The sequence below is a fragment of the Anarrhichthys ocellatus genome, unplaced genomic scaffold (assembly GCF_004355925.1).
Source record: "Anarrhichthys ocellatus isolate YVR2014 unplaced genomic scaffold, GSC_Weel_1.0 scaffold86, whole genome shotgun sequence".
NCBI classification, from domain to species: Eukaryota; Metazoa; Chordata; class Actinopteri; order Perciformes; family Anarhichadidae; genus Anarrhichthys; species Anarrhichthys ocellatus.
In genome coordinates this window covers 1,055,937-1,068,302 of record NW_022280116.1, presented here as the reverse complement: position 1 = coordinate 1,068,302, position 12,366 = coordinate 1,055,937, and the positions used below count along the sequence as shown (strand labels likewise).

Below are 12,366 nucleotides of genomic sequence, written 5' to 3'. Positions count from 1 at the left end.
ATATAGAAAAAATAAATAATACATTTCTTTCTCAAATTCTATTCATTAGTGTTGTTGACTCTAAATATTCCAGAAAAAGTTTCCAACATTTGTCACTAAAGCTTTCCTCTCCAATCTCTCTTAGACCTTTTTTCAAAACTTCTCTCTCTGACTCGTACCTCTGACAGGACAATAAAACATGGTCCACGGTTTCTTCTTCTCCACAAAATTTACACTTTCCATTATTATGCTTTCTAATAACATAGAGGGAACTGTTCAAACCAGTATGGCCATTCCTTAGTCTTGTCATAATCATCTCCTCTTTTCTAGTTTGTCCACTAGATCCTGCACTCCCAACCAATGGTTTATTTTTAAACAGATATCTTCCTTTACTCCCTTTATTACATTCGTTCTGACATGTCTTTTTAATTTGTCCCTTAATCACCACTTTAGCTTTGGACTTACTTATATTTACATTAACGTTATTTTTCCCACTCTTCAAAGCCCTTTTTGCTGCTTTATCCACCTTCTCATTGCCATCGACTCCAACATGGACCCACACAAAATTAACCACTATCCGCATTTGATGGATTCTTAAAAATGATTGTAGAATTTCAAACAGTAAATCCTCTCTGCTTCTGGAGTGGCACTAGCCTTCTTCTTAACAACCCAACCAAAGCTCTGTGTTGGCCTTTTTGTCATGTTCCCAGCAAGGCTCATTGTTGGATAGTTGTTATGTCCTTGTAAACTGACCCAATATGTCATCATGATCTGTATTCTTCTCAACTCCAACGGCATATCCCCCATTTCTACCTGCAATGCCGGCACAGATGTTGTTTTAAAGACCCCACTACATATTCTTGACGCTTGTATTACATCCAGTTTTCCCAACAAGGTTTTAGACGCCGACCTATATGCCACACATTCATAGTCTAGAAATGATCTTGGGCGACTGTGGCTAAGTGGAGCGCAGGGCCGTCCTTCAATCAGAGGAGCGGCAGATCGATCCCCGACTCCGCTAGGAGCATGTCGATGTGTCCTTGAGCAAGACACTTAACCCCAAAATTGCTGGTCTTTAAGTTTGGATGTCTTTTTATATATGTAACTATGTTATTATTATAAGATTGGGCATATTTTAGTTCTTGGATGTCATATTAATTTAAACATTTATATAAATAAATATATGTAAAGATAGCGTCATTTCTAAATCATACAACCGTAAATTTAAGAAATTTAAAAACTGAACCACTGTCTAAACATCACAGCTACATAAACAGGCTACACACGGAGGAAAAGCAATGCTGCAAGTTTCCATCAGTGACAATTGTGCTTTTCTTTTAATACGTTCTGTGATGCTTCACAATCATTAATCGATGGACACATTCCAGTGCTCTGACTGAAAAAATGTTGATATCAAGTAGGATGTAGGCTTTCTCAATAAATATCTTTATTTACAGATGCTAAATAAATAACCTTATATATTATTATTGTTATTGCACAAAATGAGACTAATAGCCAACAATCTAGCGTTAAGTATTACAATTAGACAGAAAATTAGGATTTAAATTTTTTTTTATACTATATTTATCCTGTTAATTAAGGATCAATTTGTCTCTGCATTTGACCCATCCCTATATATGGGGAGCAGTGGGCTGTCTTTGACATGCGACACGTCAAAGGCCATGGTTCGAACGAACAACCTTGTGGTCACCAGACAAACCTCCCTCACGTGAGGTCATCGTTACGCACGTTTTCATGACGTCAGAGCAAGTCGGACGCAAATCTACCCAGCATGCATTGTGCACCGATCGCCGGTGATCGATTCTGCGCACGCCTGGTTTAAGTCGAACGAGCCCATTGTGAGAGTTCAGTGGGTGTCAACGATGAAAACCGAATTAGTTTCATCCTTCAAAGCTTTCTATGCAGGATGAATCTAACGATGTAAAATGTGTTAAATTACTTTTAAGTCATCACGGCTAGTTGACGAGCTGCCAACTTCTTTAAAACGTCCATCCACTTACACAAAGTGGTCGGAGCGCTAAATGCGTCCAAATAGTAAGTAGTTAAACACGTGTAGCACGTGTTACAGCACGTTATAACTTTATATGGTGGCGCTTTTGCCGTTTCTTGAAAGTATGTTTGAAATCCAGGCAAAAGGAGAAACGTCACGAACAGGATTCGAACCTGTGCGGGGAAACCCCATTGGATTTCGAGTCCAACGCCTTAACCTCTCGGCCACCGTGACTATTCACGACAGATAGTAGTCTAATGTGATATAAATCGGTTACATGTTGATGCAGAAAGCTCATATATATGTTCTTATTGCTTGGCTTGCTAGTTATAGCAGTGCCATTGGTAATGACAATATTTAACGCAGCGGAAGAAGCAGAGTGTTAGTTTGAGTTCGGACATAAGAGGGAGACAAACACCGTCAAAACACCTCGGCTCACTCATGAGGAAACCAAATATACCAAAACAAACGACTCCTTATCGTTGTCTTATTCTATTGTAGCATAATGTGCACATACAAAGTTCAGCAGATGTGCAGACAGTTCAATGAAGGTAATATGAAAGAGCCGGTTCACCCAAAATACAAAAGAATATTTCCTCATTACCAATGATCGTAAATGTAAATAGTCCGGGATTTCTTCAAGTAACATCAGCCGATACAAAGGCTGTCAATGAAGTTTAATTTATGGTGCACATAGTATTGGGGACAAAATAAATGAAATAAACGAGCAGCACATTCACAGAACTGTCAATAGTTTTCCTAGGGACTACTTCCTCTGTAGAAAGCTCCTCCTATGTGTTGTGAACGTTCTTCTGAGTCACAGGAGACTCTGTTTCTAGTTAGAAAGTATTACGTTATGTAAAGGTTATTTTGTAATTTGGATGAAGCAAACCTTTGCTGTGGCTCTGACCCCAACGCCTTTCTTATCTTGATTTTCCACAAACTGTGCTATGTAAATAGGGGTTGAGCAATCGAACCGCTCCCTCCACTGAGATGAATCCTCTACTACCCTACTACCTACACTTAACTGTGTGACTTAGTTATTTCAAACTTGTAGCGGCCTAAGCGACAGCAAGCGTGACTATCTTTCCTCGGGCACTACAGGTCAAAAATTCAAGTCACGACACCAATCCACAGAACATTAACTATTATACAATTTATGTGAACTGTGTGACTCATGTTACTCATCTCCTTTTACCTCGAGGACTGCAAATAAAAGACCACAGGCCATATTTGAATGTTATAAAATCTTTATTGATGTATACAATACTAAATTCTGAAAGGAAATGCCTGCATGTTTACAAGATGCTTGAAACAAGTGGCAGGAGGAGTTCATTGAAACACTCAAGTGGCGGGGAATCTTCTGCTGTGAAGGAAACGTCTTTGGTTGAAGTGGGTAACTAAATGAACAGGCTTTAAAGTAAGAACTCTGTAAGAACAAAGATGGTGTGTTAAACACGATATCACTACCTAAAAAATACTGGAAATATCGGGTTTTTGAGCATGAACAAAAAAACAGCGCTCACATATGATCCAGATGAAACAGTCTAATTTCAAGACAAATAAAAAGTGACTTTTACACACATACACAAATCTAGGTATTGCATATTTATCATTGGAGAGACAGAGATACCACCAAAGTAACACACGACGAAGCAGGAAATACCTCAAAGCCAGTCACATTTGAACCTCTACAGTACAAGAATGCACACATAAGCTTAGTGTTCAATCCCTTTTCAGTAAAATGATTCATACAGAGTGGAATTTACTCAGAATGACAAAGTAAAAATAAACACGGATAACAAGTTCTTTCAGATCATTCACGTCTATTTATTTATTTTCTCCTTACAGATCCCATTGAGCAAACTGGCAGGTTAATGGTAACGCATGAAGCACATACAGTGAAAGGCTTTAAGTTAAGCAATAGTTTAAACAATGTATGCTATGACATGTGCACTACTTTTCTCCTGTGTTTATTAGACCTCAATGAAGTGTGACTTTATTTATTTATTCATTTTGCATAGTTAGTTCCAAAACGTCTAAAGGCATTTCAGACTCTTACAACTTTACATATGTTTACATTTTACACCTAACCCCACGGCAACTTTATCATCCTTTCCAACAACTGAAGTCCAACACCCACACGTGGCCCTTTTCCACTACAAGCTCATGCCCAGGAGCCTCCACGGGGGGGGAGACACACACACACCTGTGGCTCCACAGAGCGTCTCCCTCACGTCTCAACAAGGAGGCCGAGATCATGAAAAATGGGCTGAGCGGGAGTCATCCGTCAAAGCTAGGACTGCTGTCCTCTGCCTTTATCCACTTCTGTGACCTCTCTAGCATCCGGATCCGTGGCACCTGGTACCACTTGCCAAATTATATTTAGGGAGTCTGGGCCTGTAGCTAAGGCTGGCGTAGCGCTAACGGTGTGCAACAAGATAGGAAAAGGGCACTTTTTTGAAAACGTGAGGTTGATTGTGAATGAATTTGCACGTCCTTCCAACTTAAACATTCTCAGCTTTTATGTCGTCGGTATCAACCCATGACTGTGCCCCAGGAGGTGTTAGCGGCAAAGAATTCCTCAGAAGAGGAAAAACATTTACAAATCACTCTTATCTACAAAAACAATCCATCCTTTCAGGACTGCAGTTACTCATACCAGGGTGTGCAAGGTAAAAGGCACTGTAGGTGTGTGTGTGTGTGTGTGTGTCTAGGGGGGAGGGGATTTAGCGATGGTGCCCTGGCAAATGTATAAGATATGTTTATGTCTTAAACATATGAAGCCGAGTAAACATTTCACCATGCAAGTCATGGATTGCCTGAAAAGGAAAAAAAAAAAAGATGACTCACAAAACAACAAAGTATCATATAGTAACTCAAAACAAATTCATAGGAACATTCACTGTATAAAGTACACACACTCGAGGCGGTTATCGTAAAGTTAGCGTTTTATTGGGTTTAAGCTGTAAATACCTAGGGAGGAGTGTGCCTCGCATAGAGAAAAACTAAAAATAATTCCTGTACATAAACATACAAATTTGCCCTGCAGAGAAGACAAAGGGCTGTCGAAGGGGCATTTAATATGTCAGTATTAGAAAGCTGCAGGGTTCTTTGTGTAATTTGTCTCGGCATACAGAGTAGCTTGTCCGAGCGCAAACATGTTAACTGCTATTTGTTTATCTTGTAATTAGTGGGATTCGCAAGAACATTTAGACCATTTTAAATGCCATTTATTCTAATTGTCTGCTGGTGGAGGTTACTGAACAAACACAGATTACTAAAACATTTTAGTATTTATTGATGCACCACATGTAACTCATGTGGTATTTTAGACATGTCGCTATGGAAGTATTAAACTATTTGTCGAGCGCGGGTGAAGGACAGGAGACGAGATGTCGCCGCTCAGACGACTGAAGCATGGCCACCTGTTAGTTGAGATCTTTTCTTTCAGCGTTGGTCCAAAAGAATTTAGTAAACAACCTCTAGTTCACTACAAAACATCCCCGTGCCTTTTCACTGAAAACCCTGAACCTCCCCCATTCCAACTCGAGCACAACCTGGCAACACACTGCCTCAACAGGCAGTGGGTAGTACCAAAGATTTACTATTTTTTCACACACAAAGAGCGAATAGGCTGTTTGTCAGTGTGGAAGAAAGCTCCAGAGGCAGACAAACACAGCAGTAGGGATGATAGCTGGCCCAGCGCCTTAGAGATGTGCCGCTATTGAGGACAAGGCCACCGGTTGATGGGAGTTACGGTACATTGGTGTAATGGTGCTTTCTTTGGACAGCCCTGCTAACAGGGTTTAGGAAGCACGTGCACTAGATTCTGATACACGGTGAGGTCTAGCTGTTAACCCAGTTGCTTTTACAGTGCGTGTCAAGGTCTGAGGACTAAGCTGGTGATGATCAAAAGGTCGGGGTTGCAGGAATGGGTCCGAGGGTGGACTATGCTTCTGGTGTATTTGGGGGTTTATGGCAAGAACAATGGAGGGAGGATTTGTGCCTGCTGGGTGTTTACGAATGTAGAAATTTGAGCAAGAAAAGAAAGAATGGGGAAACTAGAATTGCTGCTCACTAAAATCATATTAAGACACTTGTGCTACAGTAATTGTTGCTGTGGGAATCTGGACATCTGCTGCGGTCTCAACCGGGCTTTTGTGCTTCTCCACTTCTTCCTCCTCCTCCTCATAAAGCTCTGGAACTGCCAGGTCTGCAGAGCGATTGCCATTCATCTCGCACTCAATGCTCGGTGCCTCTCCGTTGATTGCCAGCTCGGCCTTCATGCTCTCTGGGGTGGAGGGACTCTGCATCTCCTGGATCTTCTGCACAACTCCCTCCTGGGTATATACCTCGGCCAAGGGTATCTCTCCATCGAAGCTTTCCAGAGCAGGAATCTCTACGTGGGCTTCTTCCCCGGGTGAGCCCAGGTGTTGCGTGGAGGCCTCCCCGCCTCTTTCCTTCTTGATGTTGAAGGTCATGGGGTTTACTTTGAAAGAGGAGGACTTGGCGGTCGGGCTCTTGGGATGGTTCGGGGTGAGGCTCTTCCGGATTTTCTCGCGCTGCTCCGGTGGCACGATCTTGGTGGTGATCTGGTTCACCTTCTTCTCGATGCTCTGACGCGAGAAGGCCTTCTTGAGGCTGTCGACCTTCTTCAGGCTGTCGCGCTTGAACTTGTCGGCCCTCCTCTCGAATGAGCGGGACGTGCCCGGACCCATCGAGCCCTCGCCCTCGCACATCTCGTACTCTTCGTGGTGGATAGTGAGATCGTCGTCGTCGTCAGAGGACAGGCTGATGGTGTGGAGACCCTCCTCATGAGCGCGGCTGCCAGCCACGGAACCGGCCACGGAACCGGCCACGGAGCCGGCCACGGACGGACCAGGGAGGATGGATTCTACATCGTACTGGCTCGGTTGCGGGGTCTTGAGGGAGTCCTTGACGAACACACTGGAGGGGATCTCATTGTCTTCCTGTTGAGAAACAGAGGGAAAGAAACACGACAGGTTTTTGGATCAGTTATGAACAGGCATCATTGCTTTAACCAGGAATTTTACAATTACCTTGTTTGAATTGGTTATGGTCAGGATTAGACTTTAGGCTTCAATGGATTTCTTGACTGTTATGATCAAATTCGAGATCTTTAAGGTGTACTTTCACACACATACCCCCTTAAACACGTGTGTGTGTGTGTGTGTGTGTGTATCTCTGGCCATGGTTTGGCGATTGTAAATGGCTGTCTGCTTTTAATACAACAGCAGGGGTAGTCAGCATGGGGCCCACGAGTGCCTGGTCACCCGCAGGGAGTAAATGGGTCGCCCGCAGGGCACGTTGTAAAAAAGCATTAGTCACTGTTATAGTTCGGTCTAGTGCTGCCACGCCTTTGGTGTTTGTTTTCTGCTCACCAAGAGTTGAACAATATCCAAGTAATGTCCAATGCTACGCTTGTCACTGTCACTTCTTACCCATCGTCTAATCCCAGTGGAGGTGGGGCAAGACAAATGCCACAAAAACCAACTGCCACACGCTGCATGTAGCCTGTGAGTGCTGAGCAACAACGTTATTAATAAGGATTGTGAGGCATCAGTAAACACAAACAGACTAAAACAGATTAAATGCACAATACTCATTATTTAAAATTTATTTAAATTATTCAGGAACATTATATCAAACGAGTTGCCCTCCATATCACCCTCGACCCTTCAAGTAGCTCTCGGTCTCAAAAAGGTCGGTGACCTCTGACCCAGAGGCAGAGAGGGTAGGTGGGTCCGCCTCCTGAGGACCGAGGAGACCAGCCTCTGCATGCCTCCCTCCTCAAGACATCTGAGGAATTCCACCTGTTTCTCTGCAGGAGCCAATCTTTTTTTTTATGTCTCTCTCTGCCTTTAACCTCCCCGCCCCGCCCCCCAATTCCCATCCATGAACACCATGAACACAGAGCAGTAAGCCCAATATCCACCGTTTTAATTTGTTTCTTCCCAGTCTCTTCTTCCTCCCTCTTACTTGCTGCCCATTCATCTGTGCACGATCACCCACAATCACTCACAGTCGCATACACAATGTTCCACTCCATTGGGGATTTATGAGCTAGAGTCCCCCCCCTCCCCTCCCTTTCACACCCAGTCGTGCAGTCGGGAGTGGAGAGTGAAGGTGCAGCTTCAGTGGTTGACACAGTCCACTACACATCTGAAATGCTCAGAGAGAAAAGCCCTCTCAATGACATCATGTGGAAGTACCACCTGTGGCTACTTGGTTTTGAGTTGACTAAATACAGCATGGCGTACGTTTTCAAGTTCAGGTACGCAACATGTCGATGTATGCAGTTTCGATAAACTAATTTTCCTGAATGGGATAGCGTTACAGTAGCATCGGAACACAGGTGCCACATTGCGGCTACGACTTTGAATTCAAACTATCCGGATATGTCCACAACAAGCACCGGTGTCACCACCAGTACATGTTGGAATGACATACTTATAACAATACATAACAATAGTTGTCTCTGTACAACCGTGCTTGTGAGAATGAGTCTGCATTAAAGTAGGAGTGCATTTCGAAGAATGCATGGCATCGCAGCTCTTAGGACACCATAGCAGTGCTTTAAGTGCTCACTAGGTTGTTGGAGTTTTGAGCAATGCATCTTTCCTGGGGTGTCATTAGCACATACTTAAGTACTGGGCCGACCAGCTGGTCTAGAGGAGTCCTGCCTCCTGTCTGTTCTTCACTCGACACTCAATGGGGAGTTTTTGCTGAAAAAGGACTGTGCTATTGTACGTGCAGTCTGTCTTTAGCCCATTCAAGCCAATTTAGACACGAAGTTATTTGCTCATATCCTATAGTACAGAAATTGAGACTGTGACATCAAAACTATGATGTTAAGTACTCCCACAGTGAATAAACGGTCCAACCAATATTGTTATTATAGTGTCAAATACTATAATTGCACAAGATTTATCCATCACAAGATCGTATCAAGGTGTGCTTCATTCTGAACTTTTGCATCACTTTCTTCAATTTACTGACTGCATCTGCTCTGTCCATGGGAGACCTGCTGTTTTACCCCAGTGTCATCAACAGCAGTCCACAGCGCTCCATAGGGTATGAAAAGCTCTTCAGAGGTGGAAAGCCATGCAGAACCACCCCCCCCCCCTCACCTTATTAGAACACTTTGCAGACACCCGATACCTCTCGCCTTGATCTCAAACATGCAGGCATGATTCACAGTTCGGGTGTGTGCCGAGCATGTTAGGGATCTCCCAGTCAATGCTAGTAAATCTGTCAGGGCCCCGTTTACAATGAATATGTGCTCTTAAAAAACATACAGCACGATGTATAGCACAGTAGGAGTGTACTGGCCCTTTACTGGTGTCATTTCTAAATGATCCCAAATTATCGGTCTGATGTTCCTCCCCATGGGTAACACTTGTAAAACATAAAGGAACTGCCTTTCTGTCTGTGTGTGTGTCTGTCTGTCTGTCGACAGTTAGTGAGTTTTTATTTACCGCCAACAACTAGGGGTATGTCATCATCCCAAAAAAGAAAAAGCTGGGACTTGTGATGAACTGCAGGTTTGTAACTTGAAATCCCCAAAAGACAAAGGTAGCGCCTTGGGGAACAGCTCTGGTTACCACTGCGTGTTTGGTTTAACTGCGATTCCTTCCCTTTCAGTTTTGTTCTCTGCAGCTCCCTCCTGCCGTATCTAAATTAGCAGGATCCGGATGCCCCCATTTTGCCGTTGGTCTGACGCCGCGCCACACCCAGAGAGAACTGTGTGGATCTCAACGTGTTCAAGCAGAATCAAATCAGAGAGCCAGGAACTATGTGGGTGACATGCCCTTGCATGAAGTTAGAAATGGCTTAAGGGTTAAAAACACACAGAATCTGACCGGTCAGGATTAGAATATGCCAATATGGCCTCTCCTGACCCTCGGTGGAACATTCCCTGATGATAAACACTAATCTTCCTTAATTGTTTGGGGGGGAGGGGGGGTTAAGGTTTCTGAAGATTCAATCGTGACTCCTCTGCTCCAGTCTGGGCATGCCGTAGACTTTCTGACTTGGCTCAAACATGTTTGATATAATCTCTGATAATCACTGCGAGTACTGCAGAGTGTGGGAGGCAACGGCTGAAACTCAAACGCCCTCCAATGAAAACCCAGCTCTCCTTCCACACACTGTGCTAGACCTGCTGTATCACTGCATTTACTCGTGGTGATAAATACAACCGATGCCTCACATGTCAATGTTAAATTGACGAGTGCTTATACTAATCATGCAGCAAGAGTCTCCATTGTTCATCACCGACTTATTTCCCCCCCAATGTTGACTTAATCCGGCTTTCTTCGTCTTTTATTTGCTTTAACTGGTAAAAAAAAAAAAAATGCTTTTACTGTCGTTTGACTACGCAAATAGTAACATAGTGTGTCCTTAGTTTAACTCCCAACAGTCAAATCCTCCTAAATATCATTTGACCCAGGTTTGTCCTGTGTGTGTGTAGACCTCATATTCTGGCACTTGTCTCTTGGGAAACATATTAATTAATGCATCCTCTAAGCAAGCACTCATTAGCCACTGAGAATTTGAAATGTATGTGTGTGTGTTGGAATCTCTGTGTGCCAGTGTGTATTTGTGCAGCCACGTAGGACATCGGCCATTGTTTACGAAAAGCGTTTAAAAGTGAAAGATGAAAGTGAATTAAACTACATTCGGAGGAAACCCCCCCCCCCCCCAAAAAACAAAGTTAATTTAGTGTGACAGCCAGTTTACTGGACGGTAAAGGGCACACTCTTCACAGATATTTTCAGGCCCACGTAATGGAGTTCAAGATCTCATTTAACAGTTGCGTGGTAGAACTGCCATCTAATTGCAAGTCCTGCAAGGTGTTACTAAGCCAAGGCTTGTGGAAGCCGGTCTCCTGATCAGGGCGGGGCGGAGTGGCCACTGATTGAAGGAGCTCAGACGGGCTCACGTTACTCGGTGAGCGACTGTTTATACCATGTGTGTAATGATACCCTCTACTGTTTCTCTTGCATCTGTCCTCTTGCCTTGGTTTATGTGCATGTGTGTGCATCTGCAACTAATGACAGTCCCGACCGCCTCAGCTGTGTACTTCGTATTTGGTGCTAATTAACTAACTTTAGCACGCTATCACAGATGGTGAACATGCTACACATTATACCTCCTAAACAGCAGATAAAGAAATGCAACTGGAAGTAGCGACAGACAGTCAGTTGTTATTGTATTAAATTTGTATTGTACAATTGAAGAAAAAAAATTCTCATGCTTTTATTTTGTAGTCAAAAAACGCGAAAGAGGAAGTGATTCTGTGGGTAACAGTTGCTGCCATGACCGAGATCTATTTCAGCATTCAGCATCTGATTGGCGGGGCCTGGCATTGTTTCCCCAGAGTTGTTGCAGCATGTGACCCAGGCGGCAAACTCCGTTTTTGCCTAGTGAAGCCGATACGGAAGAGTCTTGCAACTTGCATTCTCTCTCCTGACCAGCAGGGGCCGACTCCTCCAGTTCCAAAAAGAAGTCCCATCTTCTCACTTGATTTATTACCTCAGTAAACATTATAAATATGAGTTTATGGTCTCAATCACTAGTTTCAAGTCTTCTTCAATACAGCATGATGTTCATTTAATACAACATGGTCCAGTTTCAAATAGACCATAAAGTGGAGTGTTTTAGGGCGGGCTTACTGTGATTGACAGGTCTTCTGTCGCTACCAGAGCCTGGTAGCGTTCGTTCATTAGTTGCAAAACAGCCAAGATGGCGACGGCCGTAATCCAAGATGGCAACGGCCAAATCGCCGAACTCGAGGCTTCAAAACAGACGTTTTGAAGCCTCGTGGGTGACGTTGCGACGACTACGTCCACTTCTCATATACAGTCTATGATGTCACCGGAGAAAAACTAAAATCGCTTACATGTAAAACGTCATCGTTGTGTAGACAGTATGCAACACAAAAAGCACCATCACCTGTCTAAATGGCCCGTTTAAACACTGTTATCATATTTCAGTTCAACCGTCATTTGTACTAAAGTAAGCAAGTTGAACAGGTGTGTTTTCCCCCATCAGATGATAAATGGAGGTTTTCTAAATCTCAACAGGCCGGGTTAGGACAGGTGTGTTGGCACAGTGAGTCAGGTGCCTCCGGCTCAGGTGGACCGCGCCAAAGAGAGGTCACACGTCAACCAACACACACACACTACTGCCAAGCCCCTGCAATTATTTTGTTTCAGAATTTGAAAGACAGGAGGCTTAGTTTGTAAAAACAGGCAGAAAAAGAGGTTGAATATGTTTAAGATGCTTCATATTGATTGAAGGACTTTTTTTGTACAGCACATTTCAAACAAAAGGCCTCTGAATACCCC

At 43.5% G+C, this 12,366-nt stretch overlaps 1 protein-coding gene and 1 non-coding gene across 2 annotated transcripts in view; both read right to left on the bottom strand.

The window, feature by feature from the left end:
* Positions 1 to 2,142: 2,142 nt before the first annotated feature.
* trnas-cga (transfer RNA serine (anticodon CGA)) lies at positions 2,143 to 2,224 on the bottom strand. The gene has a single exon. It is a non-coding gene; the product is annotated as a tRNA-Ser (tRNA).
* A 1,575-nt stretch (positions 2,225 to 3,799) lies between these two features.
* The window catches only part of cavin2a (caveolae associated protein 2a), a 17,174-nt gene continuing 8,607 nt past the window's right edge, over positions 3,800 to 12,366 (bottom strand). Inside the window, exon 2 of the mRNA XM_031875068.1 lies at positions 3,800 to 6,963. Coding sequence (XP_031730928.1) covers positions 6,082 to 6,963 — 882 coding nt within the window. The 3' untranslated portion in view covers positions 3,800 to 6,081. The remainder of the gene's footprint in view (positions 6,964 to 12,366) is intronic.